This window comes from Oncorhynchus gorbuscha, linkage group LG13, assembly GCF_021184085.1.
Source record: "Oncorhynchus gorbuscha isolate QuinsamMale2020 ecotype Even-year linkage group LG13, OgorEven_v1.0, whole genome shotgun sequence".
Lineage (NCBI taxonomy): Eukaryota > Metazoa > Chordata > Actinopteri > Salmoniformes > Salmonidae > Oncorhynchus > Oncorhynchus gorbuscha.
Genome location: NC_060185.1, coordinates 83,598,232 through 83,620,335, shown reverse-complemented (window position 1 = coordinate 83,620,335; position 22,104 = coordinate 83,598,232). Strand labels below are relative to the sequence as shown.

At 43.0% G+C, this 22,104-nt stretch overlaps 1 protein-coding gene across 2 annotated transcripts; it reads left to right on the top strand.

Annotated features, from left to right (window-relative positions):
* The first annotated feature begins 3,082 nt into the window (after nucleotides 1-3,082).
* ganabb (glucosidase II alpha subunit b) lies at nucleotides 3,083-21,976 on the top strand. Of its 2 annotated transcripts, none has more exons than XM_046295945.1 (22): nucleotides 3,083-3,239; nucleotides 4,287-4,388; nucleotides 6,055-6,163; nucleotides 6,314-6,441; nucleotides 8,629-8,808; nucleotides 11,656-11,725; nucleotides 11,986-12,049; nucleotides 12,266-12,362; nucleotides 12,598-12,778; nucleotides 12,938-13,091; nucleotides 13,231-13,466; nucleotides 14,825-14,951; nucleotides 15,044-15,123; nucleotides 17,355-17,495; nucleotides 17,642-17,840; nucleotides 18,078-18,386; nucleotides 18,520-18,596; nucleotides 18,708-18,782; nucleotides 18,937-19,050; nucleotides 19,161-19,273; nucleotides 19,364-19,464; nucleotides 20,388-21,976. In XM_046295945.1, the coding sequence occupies exons 1-22, from the start codon at nucleotides 3,220-3,222 to the stop codon at nucleotides 20,495-20,497; spliced, it is 2,787 nt and encodes a 928-aa protein (XP_046151901.1). In that variant the 5' UTR covers nucleotides 3,083-3,219; the 3' UTR covers nucleotides 20,498-21,976. The 2 variants fall into 2 exon arrangements, with proteins under 2 accessions (XP_046151901.1, XP_046151902.1); XM_046295946.1 differs by lacking the exon at nucleotides 3,083-3,239 and adding an exon at nucleotides 3,343-3,730.
* Nucleotides 21,977-22,104: the final 128 nt, after the last annotated feature.

Genomic DNA, 22,104 nt, shown 5'->3' with positions numbered 1-22,104 from the left:
AAAACAACTCTTCTATGGGGTTCAGAAATGGTGAGTATGGTGGGAGGTAATTGCACAAGAAATGGTGGGTGGTCAACAAACCAGTTTTGGACGGGCTGCACGATGAAAGCTCACGTTGTCCCATACTACAACGTACCGGGTTCTTTGATGGTCTGCATCATTCAGCTCTGGTGGTATGAGCATGTTGTGGAGTCTGTCCAGAAATGTGAGAATATGGGCTGTGTTGTATGGTCCAAGGTTGGCATGACTACGGAGGACACCATGCGTATTGGAGATGGCAGCGCACATTGTGATGTTCCCACCACGTCGGCCAGGAACATCTATAATGAGGTGGAGGACACCATGCCTATTGGAGATGGCAGCGCACATTGTGATGTTCCCACCACGTCGGCCAGGAACATCTATAATGAGGTGGAGGACACCATGCATATTGGAGATGGCAGCGCACATTGTGATGTTCCCACCACGTCGGCCAGGAACATCTATAATGGCTCTGTGGCCAATGACGTTTCTCCCCCTTCTTCTGGTCTTTGCTAGGTTGAACCCAGCCTCATCTATAAAGATGAACTTATGTGGGATTGCATGAGCATCCATTTCTAGTACTCCCTGAAAACAAAGAACAAAAGCAGTCAATATGGTGTTATCCAGTACACTGGGAAACAATGTTGTGTGTAGTGTACTGCAGTCAATATGGTGTTATCCAGTACACTGGGAAACAATGTTGTGTGTAGTGTACTGCAGTCAATATGGTGTTATCCAGTACACTGGGAAACAATGTTGTGTGTAGTGTACTGCAGTCAATATTGTGCTTACATCCACATATGCTCATCTGACCTCTTTGTTTCTTTGAGAGTTTCTCTCAAATGACACCTTATAAAGTTGTTTCATTCTGATTTGGTTTCGCTTGAGAATGCAAGCCAATGTGGACAGACTGACTCGTTGAATGTTGTTGAATATGGTGTTGTCTTGGATGATGTGGCTTTGAATTTATCGTAATCTGATTTCATTTTCCAAAACCAAGTTTACAATGGCAGCTTCCTGTACCCCGGTGAACATTTGGCCCCTTCCTCCACCATGGTTGCGTCTCTCAGTCCTTTAGAAAAACTAAAATATAGGGCTTGGACAATGCAGCCTAAAGATATTTCCCCCACAGTAGAGTAAATTCTACAGGAAATTTGTGCAGTTAGTGTATGACATCAGCCATTCATGAAGTAAACAGGTGTCACCCAACTGATACACTATGACATGGGGTGTACTACATAGTGTGAAAGAAATGTTGGTTACATACCTGTACTCCAGTCTAAATGTCCGGATGACACAGGCGACAGTAAAACGGCTCAAGTTGGGCTGCACTCTCTGTCCAGCCTCTCGCATTGTCAGCCCATGGTTGATGACATGATCAACTAAGGTTGCTCTGATTTCATTTGAAAGTTGTCTTCTTTGGCCATGCACTCCTTTACCAGCTCTACCCCTATCTCTCACTTTTCCTCCCCCTCTCATTCTCAACCTCCCTCTTCCTCTCTCTGTAATTGCTTCCATTGTTGTTGTAAAACAAAATTTGTTCACCTGTGGTCTTTTCATAGTGCTTACTTCCTGATTGAAGTGGTAACATTTAACCAGAGGTGTTTGGCCAGGTGGCACATGTATTGGCCACCTGGCACATGTAATGTCATTTTGAATGGCTGTGTTTTGAAATGGCAAACATGTGACTTTATGTCAGATTGTTGTGTCTTAGGCAGAGAACTGTGTGAAGTGCATTTAAAAAGTGCCATTTTGAATTGCAAAATGTGTGTAAAGCAGAAAATGTGTTTAGACTTTTGGAGACTTGAGAAGAGGTTTTGCTCTCTGTGTGTGAGTTTAAATAATTGTGCTGTGCATGTCATTTTTGTGTGTTAGCAAATTGGAAAAAACTAATAACTTCACCATGCTCAAAGGGATATTCAATATCTGTTTTTTTTTTATTACCCATCTACCAATAGGTGCCCTTCTTTTCAAGGCATTGGAAAACGTCCCAGTTCTTTGTGGCTGAATCTGTCTGAAATTCACTGCTCGACTGAGGGACCTCACAGATAATTGTATGTGTATAGTACAAAAAAAACCATGTCAAACACTATTATTGCACATCGAGTGAGTCCATGCAATTTATTATTTGAGTTGTTTAGCAAATTTCTGGTCCTGAACTTATTTAGGCTTGTCATAACAATGGGGTTGAATACTCACTGACTCAAAAGATTTCAGCTTTTCAAAAATTATTAATTTGTAAAAATGTCCCCAAAAAATATTTAACTTTAACATTGTGCAGTATTGTGTGTAGGCCAGGGACCCAACATCTAAATATAATTCATTTTAAATGCTAACACAACAAAATGTGGAAAAGGTGAAGGGGTGTGAATACTTTCTGAAGGCACCGTAGTTCACCAAATGCTGAGAATGTTACATCTACTGTTTATCTCCTGTTTTTTAAATAATTTTCTAGACTGAGTAGGATTTTGTATCTAGCTGTTACTGTAGAGGGATAAAAACATGTAGTATACAATAAATAACCAGAAAAGGAGACCTGAGCACATTTTTAATTCAAATATTTGACATTTGAACTTGGCTAAGTTTCTACCTTCTGCAGGTCTGTGTCCTTGATTTTTCTGAACTGACAAAGAAATATATTTATATTTTTTGGGAAAGGTACATTAATTATATTGTCATTTCACACCAGCAAACACATCCCACAGGTACATCATGAGGTATCACTCAAATATGCTGTATGCGATTACAAACAGGACCATTTGTTTGAACCACCATACGTGCTCTGTGTAGATGTTTCACAAAGTGTTTTATATTGGTAGAGCCTGTAAGTGTGTTTGTCCCTGAAGGGAAATTCAGCAAGCACATTGCAACCAGAGTAGTACAAATAAATCAGTGGATTGCTCCAGAACTGACTACAAATTCATGCTGATGTGTCCGTGTCTGAGAGGATAAATAAATACAAGGAGCGAGATAAACCGTGTGGACACATTCCAGAAGACTAAATAGTTTCGAATCGAATTGCCTATGATAATTGATAATTATAAATATTGAACAGGATCCACCAATATCGAATGAGGGCCTACATATGTAAAGACTCCAAAAACTCTCACCCAGCTTTTTCGGGTATCTTGTTTTTCTCCGCGGTCTTTGTTAGTTCAATGTGAAACGGGGCTGGGCCAAGGTTGGAACTAAACCAAGATGGCCGCCTTCATAGTAAGGTAAGACAAACCAATTCGGCGGTTAAATATGCATTTAGCTAGCTATTGATTTCGAGAAATATTTCGCATGTACGGTGATCCAGGGACTTTCGCTCGCCATACCTCGACCAGTCCACTCTTATCTGTTTACTGTCTCTAGCTAGTAGCAGTCACAGGAAGAAGCTCGAGCCCCCTTGAATTGAATTAGTTAGCGGCTTGAGAGCCCTCTATGCAGCTAAGTTAACGTCTCAAGATCTCTAATTATATATTTTTCTACATACGTTTAACTAAATCTGATCGGTGAAGTGTCATAACGTGCGTGTCTGTCTTGTCTCTCTGTCCTAGTTGTATTACGACGGATTTCGCTAGTTAGGGTATGGTTTTGGCTAGTTAAGTTATAGCGTTAATGAGTCATTATACACGTTTAGATGAGCTTAATCAACATGATTTGGAAACAGCAACAGCCTATCAGCAAGTGGCAATTGTATCAACCTTCGATGATGCATAACTAGGTTAAAGTCCATTGTAGTGTAAATTCCCACATGCATTTCACCGTCTAGGCCAGTATTTCCCAACTCCGGTCCTTGCGTACCAACAGCACACTTTTTTAGTCTCGGACAAAAACGCATGATTCAAGGGCTTGATGATTAGTTGACAAATATAATCCGTTATGATTGTCTGGAGCCACAACCTACATGTATACTGTTGGGTATACTCGAGAACCGACAATGGTTAACACCGGTCTAGGCATTTGACTTGTCAGCATCATTATCTATCACTAACTTTGCCATGTTTAATGCAGTGTTTCTTAACCCTGGTCCTCGAGTAGCCCCAACAGTACACATTTGTATTTTAACCATGGACAAGCACACCTGATTCAACTTGTCAACTAATCATCAAGCCTTTGATGAGCTGAATGAGGTGTTTTTCAGGGCTACAACAAAAAATGTGTACTGTTGGGGGTATGCGAGGACCAGGGTTGGTAAACAATGGCTTAATGTATGTAGTATTTCATTCTCCTCTTAACCTTTGCTTTCCATTTTCTGTTTCTCTCTTCTGTCCTCTCAGGATGGGGCCACTGTTAGTGTTGTGGCTGGCTGTCTTCCTCAGTGGGACCTGGGCGGTGGACCGTGGGAACTTCAAAACCTGTGACCAGAGTGCCTTCTGCAAGTAAGTCCTGGATGATACACAGCTACACCACTTAGCACCTTGATGAAGATGAAACACAATTAATGAAAGTAAACTACGTATTTATACTGAACAAAAATATAAACACCTAAAGTGTTGGTTTCATGAGCTGAAATAACAGGTTCCATATGCACAAATGTATTTCTCTAATACAAATTTGTGAGCATTTCTCCTTTGCCAAGATAACCAATCCATCTGACAGGTGTGGCATATCAAGAAGCTGATTAAACAGCATGGTTGTTACACAGGTGCACCTTGTGCTGGGGACAATAAAGGGCCACTAAAATGTTCACTTTTGTCAAACAATACAATGCCTCAAATATCTCAAGTTGAGGGTGTGTATACTTGGCATGCTGACTGTAGGAATGGCCACAAGAACTGTTGACAGATAATTTCATATTAATTTCTCTACCATAAGCTGCCTCTGTCATTTTAGAGAATTTTCCACTACTTCCAACCGGCCTCACAACTGCGGACCACGTGTAGCCACGCCTGCCCAGGACCTCTACATCTGTCTTCTTCACGTACAGGATCTTCTGAGACCAGCCACCTGCAAAGCTGATCAAACTGTGGGTTTGCACAACCGAAGAATTTCCACACAAATTGTCAGAAACCGTCTCAGGGAAGCTCATATTCGTGCTCGTCGCCCTAAGCAGGGTCTTGACCTGACTGCAGTGCTGCGTCATAACCGACTTCGTGGGAAAATGCTCACCTTTGATAGCAACTGGCACGCTGGAATAGTGTGCTCTACACAGATTAATCTCAGTTTCAACTGTACTGGGCTGATGGCCGACAGAGTGTATGACTTTGTGTGAGCGAGCGATTTGCTGATATCAACGTTGTGAAGAGTGCACCGTGGTTGTGGGGTTATGTTATGGCCAGAAATAAGCTACGGACAATGAACATGATTGCATTGTATCGATGGAAATTTGAATGCACAGAGATACCGTGACGAGATCCAGAGGCCCATTATCATGCTATTAATTGGCTGCCGTCACCACATGTTTCAGCATGCAAATACACGGCCCCATGTCGCAAGGATCTGTACACAATTCCTGGAAGCTGAAAATGTCCCAGTTCTTCCATGGCCTGCATACTCACTCACCAGACATGTAACCCATTTAAGCGTGTTTGGTATGCTCTGGATCGACGTGTACGACATGTACATGTGTTCCAGTTCCCACCAATATCCAGCAACTTCGCACAGCCATTGAAGAGGAATGGGACAACATTCCACATGCCACAATCAACAGCCTGATCTACTCTATGCAAAGGAGATGTCACGCTGCATGAGCAAATTGTGGTCACATCAGATACTGAGTTAAAAAATGTTTTTTTTTTTTATCTCGGCCCCTTCCTTTTTTATGGTATCTGTGACCAACAGATGCATATGTGAATTCCCAGTCATGTGACATCCACAGATTAGGGTCTAATTTATTTCAATTGACTGATTTCCTTATGTACTGTAACTCAGTAAAATCTTAAATTGTTGCATGTTGCATTTTTAAAAATATTTTACTTCAGTAAGTGATTGACGGTAATGCGTGAGCCTTCAAGTCTATCCTCACTTATGATCCAGAATGTTCACAATATGTACTTCTATATGCAAATAGAACATGTTTATCAGGGTTTGTGTTTGTGCACTCAGGCGTCAGCGAGCGTTGAAGCCTGGCCAGTCCCCGTACAGAGCCCTGCTGGAGACCCTGGAGCTTACCAACACTAAACTCACACTGCAGCTCATCAATGACAACAACAAGGTCTGTTACACTCTCACTTCAATTGACAGATGTAATATGATGTTATTATATGTCCATGCATGTATTAACCGGTGTGCTTGAAACCCTATGGGATCTGGTCTCTTGTTTATTTTTAAATCTATTTTTTTACCCCTCTCTCTTCCCCCGCAGGTGCGTCTGCTGCTCGAGCTCTATCGTCTCCAGGGCAACATGACCAGGGTGAAGATAAATGAGTTGAAGCCGCTGAAGCCTCGCTTTGAGGTCCCCGATGTGCTCATCAACGACCCTCCTACAGAGCCGTAAGTCTCAGAGAGCCATCTGCAGTAGTGGGTGGGTGATGGGTGACACTGAGTCATTTGGATTTTATTTTGAATTATTTAACCTTTATTTTATCAGGGAGTCGTACTGAGACCAAGGTCTCTTTTACAGATGAGCCCTGAATTACAGAAAATGTACACATCACTATATATTTAAGTGGAAAGAACAACATGGTCAAAAAACAACCACACATTCATCAATGACACGGTCCTCAATCAGCCGTCTGAATTGCCCTAGAGGCACCAAAACATCCCATTTAAAAACATTTTGAAGATTGCTCCACAAATAAGGTGCAAAAAAGGTAAATCACCTTTTAGTTAACTCAGTAGAGACCAAAGGAGTTTCCAGAGTTAACCTGTTTGTCTAAAATTTTGTAAAGATGTTAGGTACAGTGGGACTTTTTGTAAAAGGGCTTTTATAAATGAAAAAAGCAATGTATCAACCTATGTGACATCAGAGGGCCAACCAACTTTCTGGTAGAGTGCAGTGATGAGCAATTAAATTATCGCCCATAGTCAAGTGCAATGCGCTATGATAAACTGCATCTAATGGTTTTAATGAAGTGGCAGCTGTGTTCATATAGATGTGGCCATAGTCTAGGACCGATAGGAACATCGACTGAATAATCTGCTTTCTACTATTTAGCGAGAGGCAGGACCTATTTCTATAGAAGAAGCCCATTTTTATTCTCAGCTTCTGAACTAACACATCAATATGCTTTTTAAAATACAGCTTTATCTATCCAAATCCACAGATATTTGTAAGCAGGGACACGATCAATATGATCGTAATGCAATGAAGGCAGCCTGGTCAACCATGGGGGCAATAGCATACACAAGTGTCATCGGCATACAAGTGCAGATTTGTTTTTTACGGACCAGTCGATATTCTTAATGTAAACCGTAAAGGTACCTAGAATCAACCCCTGCGGGACACCTTTCGTAATATCCAGGAAACCTGTTTTAACATCATCAGTAGATACACATTGAGTTCTATATGTCAAGTTACTTTTAGACCAGTTACATGCAGCCTGGTGTAGGCCAATTTGAGGAAAGCCTCTGAATTAGTAGTGAGTGATCAACAGTATTGAAAGCCTTTGACAGGTCAATAAAGAGGGCTACACAATGTTTCCTTTTATCCATAGCAAGGCATCTAGCACATCATAGATAGTAAATTGTTGAAATGAAAACAGATTGACTAGAAGTTGACGGATTAACCTTTGAGTCCGCTAGAGCCTGGCAGAGGGAAGAGCAGTCGATTGACTGGCCAGGGTCAATTAAACCACCGCCTAAAGCCTGCTGAGATAAAATGATGATTAAAAGCACAAAATGATTATGATGATTAAAAGCACTTTCATTCTTTGCAGTTATTATGCCAGAGTCAGACAGAATGAGCATAGGCAGGGAAGAGGAGGAATTTGTACGCTTTAGTGCATTTCCTGTTTTCCAAAATTGGAAGAATCCCCAGCAGAGTCAGAGATGGAGCTTAAAAAGTAGCTTGATTTAGATTCTTAGTCAAGATAGTACATGGGTTTCTCAATTGTCTGAAAGATTGCCAGTCCACTACAAAATCAGTTTTCCTTGCTTTGGCCCAGGCCTGATTTCTCATCTGAATGAGCTCCGATAGATCTAACCTTTGGTTATCTTTGACACTGACTTTTAAAATGGGCGTGTGTAACTGCCAGAAGAATGGATATGGAGGAGAAATGTTCTAGAGCGAACTCAGTGTCAGGAATACAGGAAATGGTGGCTAAACAGAGTAGAACATGTCATGTAAAAACCCTTGGGGAGAATGAAATGAAATGGGGAGAATGAAATGAAATGGGGAGAATGAAATGAAATGGGGAGAATGAAATGAAATGGGGAGAATGAATGAATTGGTTATGACCGAGACCAGCAAGGGAGTTCAAATGAAATATAGTTAGTGTAGGCTAGTGGAGGATGCAGTGAAACACTACCTGAGGACATGCAGAAGATGAATGACCTGGCTTTCAGGAAGTGGTGTAGATTTGTTGATAATGTTATAGCCACCAGCACCAAGAGAGAATGCATCTGTATGAATAGACAGAGGAGACAAGATGGCACAGAATTATTAGAATAATGTCATCACTCAATGATTTGTGTATTGATTCCACCCATTTTCTCTCACACTCGTCTCTCCTTCCTCAGTCTGTCTCTCCTGTCGCAGGATGAGAATGGGGTGGTTCTGTCTTTGGGGGCAGACTCTCAGTGGCTGATCGTCAGTGCTAAACCATTCCGATTGGACATCATGGAGGGGCGGGAGGTTCTTCTGTCACTTAACTCCCGTGGTCTGCTGGCCTTCGAGCACCTCCGGATCCGCAAGGATACGTAAGTGACAGCAATGCACCCACATATCCCGCCACAATGCAAGTTTGTATTAATGTTCTCACAGTATACATGTTTCTTTGTTTTTCTTGCTTTTTCACTGCTTGGTGTTCTGTTAATCCATTTAATAATTTCCCTCCATTCTGTTCTGTTCAATGTCTCAGCATCTCCTATAAGATAAAAAACAAAGTTTATAGCGCGTGGGAAAATATCAAGTGGGTATTCTCTAGGTAAATTCCTTCAGCTTTGTAGGTTTGTATTTGTCTGTGCTGAGTAGGAGTATGGAGTTGAGTGTAAAAGTTTAGATAGACATCCAAAAATGACATGCCCAAATGGCTCAAGAATGTGGTGACTTGGCTTGGTAGCTTTTTCTTAAATAATTTATTGTCTAGGCATGAAAACCAGTTCTAAGCTCTCAACCTGTCTTCAGAGGAGATGTTCATAAGCCTTTTTCCTCCCATTCTTCTCTTTTGTCTTCAAACGTCTTCATGATAGTCATTTCACCACACTGTTGACCCAACACAGTCATGTTATACAGTACCTTTGGAAAGTATTCAGACCCCTTGACTTCATCCACGTTTTGTTACACTACAGCCTTATTCTAAAATGGATTAAATAGATTGCGGATTTTAATCTACACACAATACCCCATAATGCCAAAGCGTGAACAGGTTTTTAGAAATTTTTGCAAATGTAGAAAAAAACTGAAATATCCCATTTAGGTAAGTATTTAGACCCTTTGCTATGAGACTCAAAATTGAGCTCTGGTGCCTCCTGTTCCCATTCATCATCCTTGAGATGTTTCTACAGCTTGATTTGAGTCCACATTTGGTAAATTCAATTTATTTGAGATTATTTGGAAAGACACACACTTGTCTAATTAAGGTCCCACAGTTGACGGTGCATGTCAGAGCAAAAACCAAGCTATGAGGTTGAAGGAATTGTCCATAGAGCTCCGAAACAGGATTGTGTCAAGGCACACATCTGGGGAAGGGTACCAAAACATTTTTGCCATTTTGAAGGTCCCCAAGAACACAGTGGTGTCCAACATTCTTAAATGGAAGATGTTTGGAACCACCAAGACACTTCCTAAAGCTGGCCATCTGGCCGAACTGAGCAATCGGGGGAGAAGGGCCTTGGTCAGGGAGGTGACCAACAACCCGATGGTCACTCTGACGGAGCTCCAGAGTTCCTCTGTGGAGATGGGAGATACTTCCAGGACAACCATCTCTGCAGCACTCCACCAATCAGGCCTTTATGGTAGAGTGGCCAGACAGAAGCTACACCTCAGTAAAAAGGCACATGCCAGCCCGCTTGGAGTTTGCCAAAAGGCACCTAAAAACTCTGACCATGAGAATCAAGATCCTCTGGTCTGAAACCAAGATTGAACTCTTTGGCCTGAATGCCAAGTGTCACGTCTGGAGGAAACCTGGCACTACCCCTACAGTGAAGCATGGTGGTGGCAGTATCATTCTGTGGGGATGTTTTTTAGTGGCAGGGAGACTAGTCAGGGTCGAGGCAAGGATGAACAGAGCGAAGTACAAAGAGATCCTTGATAAAAACCTGCTCCAGAGCGCTCAGGACCTCAGATTGGGGCAAAGGTTCACCTTCCAACAGGACAATGACCCTAAGCACACAGCCAAGACAACACATGAGTGGCTTCGGGATAAGTCTCTGAATGTCCTTGAGTGGCCCAGCTAGAGCCATGACTTAAACCCGATCGAACATCTCTGGAGAGACCTGGAAATAGCTGTGCAGCAACGCTCCCCGTCCAATCTGACAGAGCTGAGAAGGTCTGCAAAGAAGAATGGGAGAAACTCTCCAAATACAGATGTGCCAAGCTTGTAGTGTCATACCCAAGAAGACTCGGTCTGAATACTTACGTAAATGGGTTTTGGATTTTGAATAAATTAGTAAGAATTTCTAAAAACCTGTTTTTGCTTTGTCATTGTGGGGTATTGTGAGTAGATTGATGAGGGGGGAAGAAACAATTCAATCAATTTTAGAATAAGGCTGTAACAAAATGTGGGAAAATCAAGGGGTCTGAATACTTTCCAAAGGCACTGTATGTAGTGGCTGCCTAGTCTAATCCCATAGCACTGAGTAGACAACAATATCCTCAAGGCTTGTTTGTTCCAGTCAGTGTGTGCTTCCACTGGGGTAGTGTGTGTTCTCGGAGGTCTGTGTGTAAGGCAGGGTACTGGTTGTCACTTGGGGGTTAGTCCTTTGGGGTGTTCAGCTAAAAAAAATAACCAAGGTAGGGAGTTGCTCCCCTTTGTCATTAGAGTGAAATCTTAAGAGGGTTAAGTAGTTTGACACTAGCTGTATTTTGATACTAGTGAGAAGGCTGTGTGTGTGTGGGGGGGTCATCATGATTTTCCTTATTTCAAATCAAATTGTATTTGTCACATGAACCAAATACAACTGGGGTGGACCGTGGTGTGAAATGCTTACTTATAAGACCTTAACCAAGACTTCTGTTCAAGAAATAGTTAAACTATTTAACACAAGTTAATGAGTAAATGTGTGGGGGTACAGGTTGTGGTAATTTGTACATGTAGGAGAGGTATAGTGACTGACTATGCATAGATAATAAACAGTAAGTAGCAGCAGTGTCAAAAGAAAGGGGAGGGGGTGTCAATGTAAATACTCTGGGTGGCCATTTTGATTAATTTTTCAGCAGACTTATGGCTTGGGGGGGAAGAAGCTGTTAAGGAGCCTTTTGGACACAGACTTGGTGCTCTGGTGTGTGTTCCCTCTTCCCTGTGTGCTTCTTGTACCTACTTTAGATGTTTAATCACTCAGTTGTCAGGAAGTTGTGTCTTTTGGGGATGTTTCTCTCTCCCACAGTCAGGTAGACCCAGAAGGAGCTGAGAAGAAAGAAGAAACTGATGCTGCCAACGAACCGGCAGAAGGAGAGGTGTGTGTGTGTGGGGGGGGGGGGGGGTGAAGAGAGAAGTAACACTAGAAAGGTTGCCCCCAGTCTTTTGATTAGGATCAGTAAACTGAACGATAGATGCAGTTAGATGTTTTGTAGCACTGCTTACTGCCCTTGCCAATGGACTGAAACGCACATCAACCCCCTTTTCGTTGCTTTTCCTGTTTTCTTTCTCTCCACCACAATGCTTCTCTCCTGCTCTTTCCATCGGTCTCCACGTTGGTTCTTTTGTTCCTTCCTAGACTGCGAAGGAGGATGGAATGTGGGAGGAGACGTTCAAGTCGCACACAGACAACAAACCCAATGGTATGGATACATCTCTGTGGACCTGTTGTTTCAGATAAATGGAGAGGTGAAAGAGGAGGCTTGCAATCACATGCTTGGTATGCTGATCCTGGGTCCTCATCTCCTGGAGATATTATTTTCTGATTGGATGAGTTTTATGACTTGCTTTAGGCACAGTGACCAGTGCTGAATGGGTTTTGAATGTAGTGTGTCCTGGTTGGCTGTTTTCTCCCACAGGCCCTTCCTCCATTAGTCTGGACTTCTCTCTGCCAGGGGTAGAGCATGTCTATGGCATCCCGGAACACGCAGACAGTCTTAAACTCAAAACCACTGAGTGAGTGATACTGACATTGGCCCCTTATATTGGTTAATTGAGACTGTAGTTAATTAAGACATGTTTTCACATGGCTTTCCACCGTATGTATTTTCTGACGGTGCAGGACATCTTAATTAGTTCTGTGTGTTTATGCATTTTCTTTTATTTTCAACGTTGTAGGTTGAAGATTTTTAATTAAGATGAAATTAGACTATATGACTTATACAATAATATATGCGCATGTGTTTTCCAGTGGAGGGGATCCATACCGGTTGTTTAACCTAGACGTGTTCCAGTATGAGCTGTTCAACCCCATGGCCCTGTACGGTGCCATCCCTGTCATGCTGTCCCACAGTGCACAACGCACCATGGGCATCTTCTGGCTCAACGCTGCTGAGACCTGGGTGGACATCAGCTCCAACACCGCTGGAAAGGTAACACACACACACACACACACAGTCAGTAAATCCTTTTCTCCATGGTTCCCAGTGAGACACCTCTCAACCACCCTGTGTATAGACATTGAAGGGTACAGTCAGAGAGAAACCAAACACACCACCTTACCCCTACTCTGGTTCTCTCTGGTTGTTTAGACTGTGTTTGGCCAGATGCTAGACTATGTTCAGGGCTCCAGTGAAACGCCACAGACAGACGTGCGTTGGATCTCAGAGAGCGGCATCATTGACGTCTTCATCATGCTGGGACCCACTCCCACTGATGTCTTCTCCCAGTACGCATCACTCACAGGTCAGACTCTCACTACAGAAACCCAGTTCATATTCCCTGTGCACTTTGCCAGTTCACCAGTCTATTTTCTAAGTCCCTGTGGAGGTTAGTGTCGCAGATCGGGCTACTTCCCTCATATCACCCTCACACACTGCTCCAGGTACCCAGGCCTTCCCTCCCCTGTCTGCACTGGCCTACCACCAGTGCCGCTGGAACTACAATGACCAGGAGGATGTGGCGGCTGTGGACAAGGGCTTCGATGAGCACGACATCCCCTACGACTTTATCTGGCTGGACATAGAGCACACGGACGGCAAGCGCTACTTCACCTGGGACCCTCACAAGTTCCCCCAGCCCAAAGACATGCTGCAGGGCCTGATGGACAAGAGACGCAAGGTGAGCACATGCATGCGTTACAGCTGTCTGGCCAGGGCTCCCTTGTAGTAGACATTTTTGCGTTCTGTCTTATTGGGACTCAAGTGTTTAAATCGGTGGTCACAACCGGTTGATAGTGATCGACTTGTCCATCTCCAAGGCATTTCTAGTGGATCGCCAAACATTTCTGTTGGTGGTAGGTCCAGCCAATTCAGCTGCCCTGCGTGCCGGGTAGGCAAACTGTTGCCATTTCATGTGTCTGTAGGTACAAGCTTTGCCTTCCCGGTGGGCCTGGAGAGGAAATCAAGTGCACTATGCCTTTCCTGGCCAATCAGATTGCTCAGATGACTGAGTCTGCAGTAAATTAGCAGGCATAAAATAAAGCTACGGTTAAGTTGATACTGTGAGATTTCAAAACTTTTTAAACCTTGACTAGAAAGAGACTGTCAACGAATACAGCAAAGAGCTGCTGTTTTTGGGTGAGTTAATGTTTCAGTTGTTACTTTGTAGTATTCAACACTTTGTAGTATTCAACACTTATTTATAAACCATAAAATGCTAGTTCTTCCTGTTTCTCCTCAGAACTACAACAAGCAGTGCAGCAGTAATGAATGAGTAGGAAAGTGTATTTATATGCTTGCCTTGTTGTTAATATTAGCGGCTTGGGTCTTTTTTTAATATCGGAATATTTCACTATCTCTGTTCATTGGAGTAACAACATGAATTTATGCATGAGGCAGAAATAATGCGTTGCGACTCGAGTTTCACCATCAGCTGTAAGACAGTGTCCCTTTTTGGTCAGTGGAGGAAAGAGAGAGCGGAGGGATGTTGAGAGACGGACCCTCACTCTGCTGCTTTCTCCCTCCGCCGAGACTGACCATCAGATGCAGGTGCCATCAGCCCAGTAAAATAAAAAGCAAATTCTTTAAATGTATGCTCACTCAGCTGTGCCTCACAAGTAATACAACATTGGATTTATTACCGGTGGGATCATTTTGTCCACCTCAAATGTTGAAATATAATTTTAAAACATGTCTCGAACAACAATGTATTAGTAGGGCAATTCAAGCAAAGCCAGTATGCCGTGATAATATATTGGGCCTATAGCTTACTGCACAAACCTCATTGCTACAGGACTGTTTTTAATTGGTTAATGTTGCATAGGCTTACATTTTTTTTAAAGTCATGTTAATAAAAAAAAATCTAGGGTAGATCTCGGCATGCATTTTGACTGGGTGATCTTGACTCAGAAAAGGTTGGTGACCACTGGTTCAAATGCTTGAAGAATTAAAAAAGCCAAAGTTTCTGAGACAGGTTGACAAGTCATCTAATCTCAATTTTGCTGTTTTCCTTCTCCTTCATTATCCCTCTACCATTAGATGGTGACCATTGTGGACCCTCACATCAAGGTGGACAGCAGCTACAAGATCCACAATGAGATTCGCTCCAAAGGCTTCTACGTCAAAAACAAAGATGGTGGAGACTACGAGGGCTGGTGCTGGCCTGGTAAGAAACTGGGAAATGAGTCTGACCCACAATCAAAGAACACATTGCAGTTACTCAACATCTCTCTCTAAGCTTTCCCTTTTCTAATCTAGGTAATTCTGGTTACCCAGACTTTACCAATCCTGAGATGAGAGCTTGGTGGGCCAGTATGTTTGCCTACGATCAGTATGAGGTAAGTTCCTTTTAGGCTGTGGCGGTTACGAAATTTCGTTAGCCGTTGATAGTCAAGTAAATAACGGTCAGTCTTCACGGTAATTGACTGTTAATTAACAAACACATTTAGCATCTCCTGGCTTCCACACACAGCTTACAAGTCACTGATGCAGACCTTTGGAACATCTACATTTTAAAAGTCTAATAAATCCATGTAATATAGCCTACACCATAACAATAAATCCATTATTTACTTTAGACGGGTCTAAAGAAACATGATATGAAGGAAATGTCTATTTCAGAAGAACAGAGTAGCATACTCTGAGTTGCCATATGGCTGTGGGCTACACATTTAGCAGGCAAGATTTGCTTAGAATTCCGTGGCATTATTTTATAGTATGAAGAATACAATTAAACAAAGCTGAATAAAATAGAACGTTTATTATTTGAGGGAATGCAGTTAACAAAGAATTAAGTACTCCTATATTCTAAATTTAGAGTTATCAATGTAACTTTAGTTGTTCTCCAAACGTTGGGCCATATGTTTTGATTTTAAATGCATTGTAAAGCTATATGATGCGACTCTGATTTGAAAAAAAGTAGCTTGAAAGGCATGAGCTCTACTTTGGTTTTTACACAGCCTCTACACACTTCGTCAGTCTCTCATTCACAATTTCAGAAGCATGTGATAATGCCTAGAATTTCCCGGCAGCATCCCCTTTGTGGCCATATTGCACCCTAAAATAATCCATGCCTTTTGCAGCCCTTCTCCCTGAGTGCTGCCTTCTCCGAAGCACCTCATCTCACTCACACAGCTCTCAATCAGGTGATCAGGTCTTTCTCATAGGCTGCAAGTGAAGACGGACACATCTGTGACGTAATTGCACGCGTCCTCATCTAATTCTGTGGTGCTTATTGAAGATATTAGAAGAACTGTCCACATTTACTTTGTATCAGCCAACAAGATGAGTAGGCCTAATGAACAGAAAAATAACTAGCCTATGTCAATATACTATCCCCCACAGTACAGAAGTTGACCTATTCTGTGCGAGAAATAAATATTTCAAACCGTCTGGGACAGGCGGTTATAGATCCAAAATTAATACAACGACTAGCATCATCAAAATAAATTATGCAATGAGGCTGACACAACAGATCAGAACATTTAGCTTAACATTTTAAAAATGCTATTTCTTCACATTATAAGCACAGCAATGCACACATGATAGTAGGCTATAAGTGTGAATGTTCCATAAGTGGAAAACACCATTAACAAAAGTAACTGCAAATGCAATTATGCATGTAATGCTTTTATTATGAAGGTGCATTTTATGGTGAAAATTATCTTCTCCAAACTTGAAACTCAGGCCATGCGTACAGTATGTGTGCCAGTTTTTTATATATACTAAATAATGTGTGAAATTAGTTTTGATTTAGAATAGACCATTATCATGCACCACGGGCACAGGGGAAATACTACTTCTCTGCACTTAAATAGTTTCCTTTTCATGCCAGCCAGGTAGGCTATACTCCTGTTGTAAAGAGAAGCAATGTGCTTAATATGAGGAAAGTTGAGAAACAAATATAGTATGCCTAGCCTATAGAAAGCTGTTGGGCACCTCTTTTTATTAGTGGCCATCACTGTTTTTTCACGCGGTCACGTGGCATTTGACTCCCTTCATGACTCGTGACCGCCGCTGTGGCGGTAATACGGTCACCGCAACAGCCCTACATGAAGTGTGGGGTGGTCACCGCAACAGCCCGACATGAAGTGTGGGGTGGTCACCGCAACAGCCCGACATGAAGTGTGGGGTGGTCACCGCAACAGCCCGACATGAAGTGTGGGGTGGTCACCGCAACAGCCCGACATGAAGTGTGGGGTGGGTCAGCCCGACATGAAGTGTGGGGTGGTCAGTAACCCGACATGAAGTGTGGGGTGGTCACCGTAACAGCCCGACATGAAGTGTGGGGTGGTCACAGCCCGACATGAAGTGTGGGGTGGTCACCGTAACAGCCCGACATGAAGTGTGGGGTGGTCACCGTAACAGCCCGACATGAAGTGTGGGGTGGTCACCGTAACAGCCCGACATGAAGTGTGGGGTGGTCACCGTAACAGCCCGACATGAAGTGTGGGGTGGTCACCGTAACAGCCCGACATGAAGTGTGGGGTGGTCACCGTAACAGCCCTAGTCCCTTCTGCCCGGGGTTGACTTTTGCCATGTCGTCTCATTCCCCCAACTCTGATCTCAGGGATCCATGGAGAACATGTATACATGGAACGACATGAACGAGCCGTCAGTGTTTAACGGACCAGAGGTCACCATGCATAAAGACGCCCTGCACGGGAACTGGGAGAACCGTGACCTCCACAACCTCTACGGACTCTATGTGGTGAGTGTGTTGTATGTGCCCATCTTCACCAGTAGAACTGGGACTTACAATTGCAATGGTAGACTTTTTCTTGAAGAAATGACTGTTTGAATGTTTGAGTTTTGCTGCTTGAACTTGCAGTAACCCCCCTCTCTTCTCTCTCTCAGCAAATGGCCACAGCAGAGGGTCTGATTGAGCGTTCAGGGGGAGTGGAGAGGCCGTTTGTCCTGACCAGAGCCTTCTTCGCTGGCTCCCAGCGCTACGGTGCTGTGTGGACAGGTGATAACACTGCTGAGTGGGAACATCTGAAGATCTCCATCCCCATGTGTCTCAGTCTGGGCCTGGTTGGTGTTTCTTTCTGTGGAGGTGAGTCTGACTCAGGCTTAGTGAAAACCTCTATTTTCCTCTCCACTAAAAGTCACAACTAAGCAATTAATACATCGGAAATATTTTGCACAATTTCATGTTGCCGTTATCGACTTGTTTACATTACTTTTATTATGGTTCGTTGCCTGTTTCTTTAAACCCCACCACATTGTTATTGGTTATTCTCCCTCTGTTAAATCTCTGTACCACTCCTGTCCTTGTTTCTCCCTCTCCTAGCTGATGTGGGTGGTTTCTTCAAGTCTCCCAGTACTGAGCTCCTGGTGCGTTGGTACCAGACAGGGGCTTACCAGCCCTTCTTCCGGGCCCATGCCCATCTGGACACCCCACGCAGGGAGCCCTGGCTGTTTGGCCCAGAGAACACTGCTCTGATCAGGGAGGCTGTCCGCCAGCGTTACGCCCTCCTGCCCTACTGGTACCAGCTGTTCTACCACGCCCACCACTCTGGCCAGCCCGTCATGAGACCTCTGTGGGTGGAGTATCCTCAGGATACGGCCACGTTCTCCATGGATGACCAGTTCCTGCTTGGTGAGTGAGATCATGTTTATATTTATCTGTTATTCCCTAGTATAACTCTGTGTCAATAGATATTCCTGTCTTTGCTTATCCGTTATGACTGATGCCATGACTGAGTCACATTCCATCTATCCTGCTGTTTCAGGGAGAGATCTGCTGGTGCACCCTGTGACTGAGGAGGGGGGCAGGGGTGTTACTGCCTACCTGCCTGGAAAAGGAGAGGCGAGTCCATCTCAGGAACTGTCATAACATTGTCACTTATGTCTTGTGTAGGTTATATGTCAGCCATCTAATTGAAACCCTCTCCTCGCTGCTCTGTTCTGTGTCCTTCAGGTCTGGTTTGACGTCCACACGTTCCAGAAACACAACGGAGCCCAGAACCTCTACATCCCTGTCACCATCAGCTCTGTAAGAAACTCTACAACACACTCACTAACAACCAGTCTGTCATGACCAGGTTAAACAGTCATATACAGTTAAGATTACATCCTGTATGTGCTGTTGAGAGAATTGTGTAAGCTTGGAAAGACACTCCCTGTTTGACTCGCTCTCTCGTTACCAGATTCCGGTATTCCAGCGCGGTGGTTCAATTATTCCCAGGAAGGCCCGGGTTCGAAGGTCATCATCCTGCATGGAACATGACCCCTACACCTTATTCGTTGCGCTTAGCCCCAAGGTAAAACAAACACAGACATTATCACTTATACACTAAATGTTCCCCATTTAGATGGATTTCTGAAGCAGGAGAAGTGGGATTCGGGATTTGACCTTTTTTACGTCCATTAGAGATTTGCCCAGGGCGAGCTCTACATAGACGACGGCCACACCTTTAACTTTGACAAACAGAAGCAGTTCATCCACAGAAGACTTTCCTTTGCCAATAAGGCCCTGTCCTCCAGGTCTGTCAGATCATTTTTCTCTCTCAATTGTTTAGTCATTATTACTCCTGGCTTTTTGTTTAACTCAGATTTCCCTTTCGCTCCCTGCAGAAACCTGGCCCCTGGTTCCCAGTTTATCACTCCCTCCTGGATTGAGAAGATAGTCATATTGGGGGCCAGTAAGCCCAGCAAGGCCACTCTGAAGACTCCTGGTGAGTTCTTCCAATGTCTTATTCATACTATGGATTACTGTGCCGAATTAATTTGCCCGTAAGTCATTATGTGTTCGAATGTTTCTGGTTTTCACACCCAAGTAGGCATTTGAGACGGAAACAGTTTGGGAATAAACTATACTGAACAAAAATATAAACGCAACATGCAGCAATTTCAACGATTTAACTGAGTTACAGTTCATATAATGAAATCAGTCAATTTAAATAAATTAAGGCCTAATCTATGGACTTCTCATGACTGGGGAGCCAGGCCCAGCCAATTCAGAATGAGTTTCTCCACACTAAAGGGCTTTATTCCAGACTAATACTCCTCAGTTTCATCAGCTGGCAGGTCTGACGATCCTGCAGGTGAAGAAACCGGATGTGGAGGTCCTGGGCTGGCATGGTTACACATAGTCTGTGGTTTTGAGGCCGGATGACATATTGCAAATCTCTCTAAAACGACGAATGTGGCTAATGGTAAATTAATGTGCATTTCTCTATCTGGCAACAGCTCTGGTGGACATTCCTGCTGTCAGCATGCCAATTGCACGCTCCCTCAAACTTAAGATATCTGTGGCATTGTTATGTGACAACTGCACATTTGAGTGGCCTTTTTGTCCCCAGCACAAGGTGCATCTGTATAATGGTCATGCTGTTTAATAAGCTTCTTGATATGCCACACCTGGCAGGTGGATAGATTATCTTGGCAAGGAGAAATGCTCACTAACAGGGATGTAAACAAATGAATGCACAGAAATTTGAGCGTATGGGATCTTTTATTTCAGCTCATGAAACATGGGACCAACACTTGTTATTTATATTTTTGTTGTCATTTTATGTGTATCTTTCACTGTGTGTATAATGGCAGGTCATACTCAAATGACTATTATTGCTATGTTCTGATGTCTTTTTCTCTGTAGATGGCAAGGAGAATCTGCTGGAGTTTGAGTTTGATGCCTCGATGTCGGTGTTAACCCTTCGTAAGCCAGGCGTCAACGCAGGGGTGGACTGGACTGTGGTGCTTCAGTAACCATGGAGATGAGAAATGGGGGGGGGGGGCTGAACCTGACTGAACAGGAAAGGATGAGAGAGATGGAGGAACTGAGTGGACACGGGCTGCAATCGTAACGCACCATGCAAGATATTGGAACGATTGCTCTGTGGTACTCAGACTGGACAGGTGATACAGGACAATTCTCTCTCACACACACACACACACACACACACACACACACACACACACACACACACACACACACACATAACAATTACAATTTTGTACACAAGTGGACAGGGATTTGCTCTGTAGATCTGGACTGGTTACTAGGTAGTTGTTCTTTGTTAGCGGCATTTAGGGCAAAATTCTTCAATTCAAATCAGGGTATCATTGTCGTTAATGTTTTGGGAGTACTCGGACGTTCATGTCTGATGGATGATTATTTTAGGTTTTCCATCAAGTATGCTGTAGATGTAAAAGATCATTGAATAAGTTTGCTGACAACAAAATTAAGACACTCATTCAGACTAGTTAGTATCTGTTTAATTCCATATCTGGCCATCTCTTATGACTTTAAATTCTTATATTTTTCATGTTTTTATTCCATTACATATTCCCCCTGTAATTACTGAAGAGAAATTGACAGGAAAGCCAAACCTCTCCCTTTGCTTTTAGCTTATGTGCCACATTCTATTCAGGTTTTATTAGGGGGTGGGGGGGGAGAAACTCTCCACCAATCAAGAATGCTGCACTGATCAAGATCTGTAAATGTCATGTGCATCTCTCTAATTGCCATAAGGTGTATTGAGTCTTATCTCTGATATTCCTAATTAAGGTTAGTCATTCCTTCTTATTTTGCCCCTAATCTAGTTTCTGACAAGAATGTGCGTGCTTACCTCAGTCATTATTATGCCATTTTTAAAATTTTTGCTGGAGAACAGACACAAAGTATGGTCGACTGAACTAATGAATGGCGAGGATTTGGCTTTATAAATTGGGTCATATTTGGGAATTATTCTAAAACCACTTGACTTGGTGGATGCTCATCCTAATAGCAGTTAGGGCTATGCATTGGGATTAGATTGTCAGTTGGAGTACAGGGTCATGGTCCACTGTCTTCAGAGTGTCATATGATCTTTATAGTGTTGATTTAATAGTCTAAATGTGACTTAGGAAAGATATGTTTACTAAGATGCAGTGAGCTCTCTGGAGACAAGCGGCCGGTCCTGGTTGGTCAAAGCATCGTTAAGCGGTTGTATTCCCAACTGTCGTTGGTAATCAAACATTTTGGAGAGTTTTTCTTCATTATTTTGTGGTTGAATTCAAAAACTTACTGCAGCATTCTCAGGATGAGTGTTGGAACTGGGAACCAAGGAGGCCAGCTGTATGTGATAAGATGACGGACCAAGTGAAAATAAACCTGACCAAATGTGAGAGGGCATTTTTGTTTTTAATTATGAATTAATGCGGTTTACGTAGATGGGGATGTTAATAAAATAACTATATTCCCAATCTAATGAGTCCTTGTTTTGTTCTTATTGTACCGAAGATATGTTAACCCAAAGCTTTCCTTTGCAATGTGTGTGTATACAGATTACGAATTTGGCCTACAATAATGCCAGCCATTTTAAAGGAAAGTC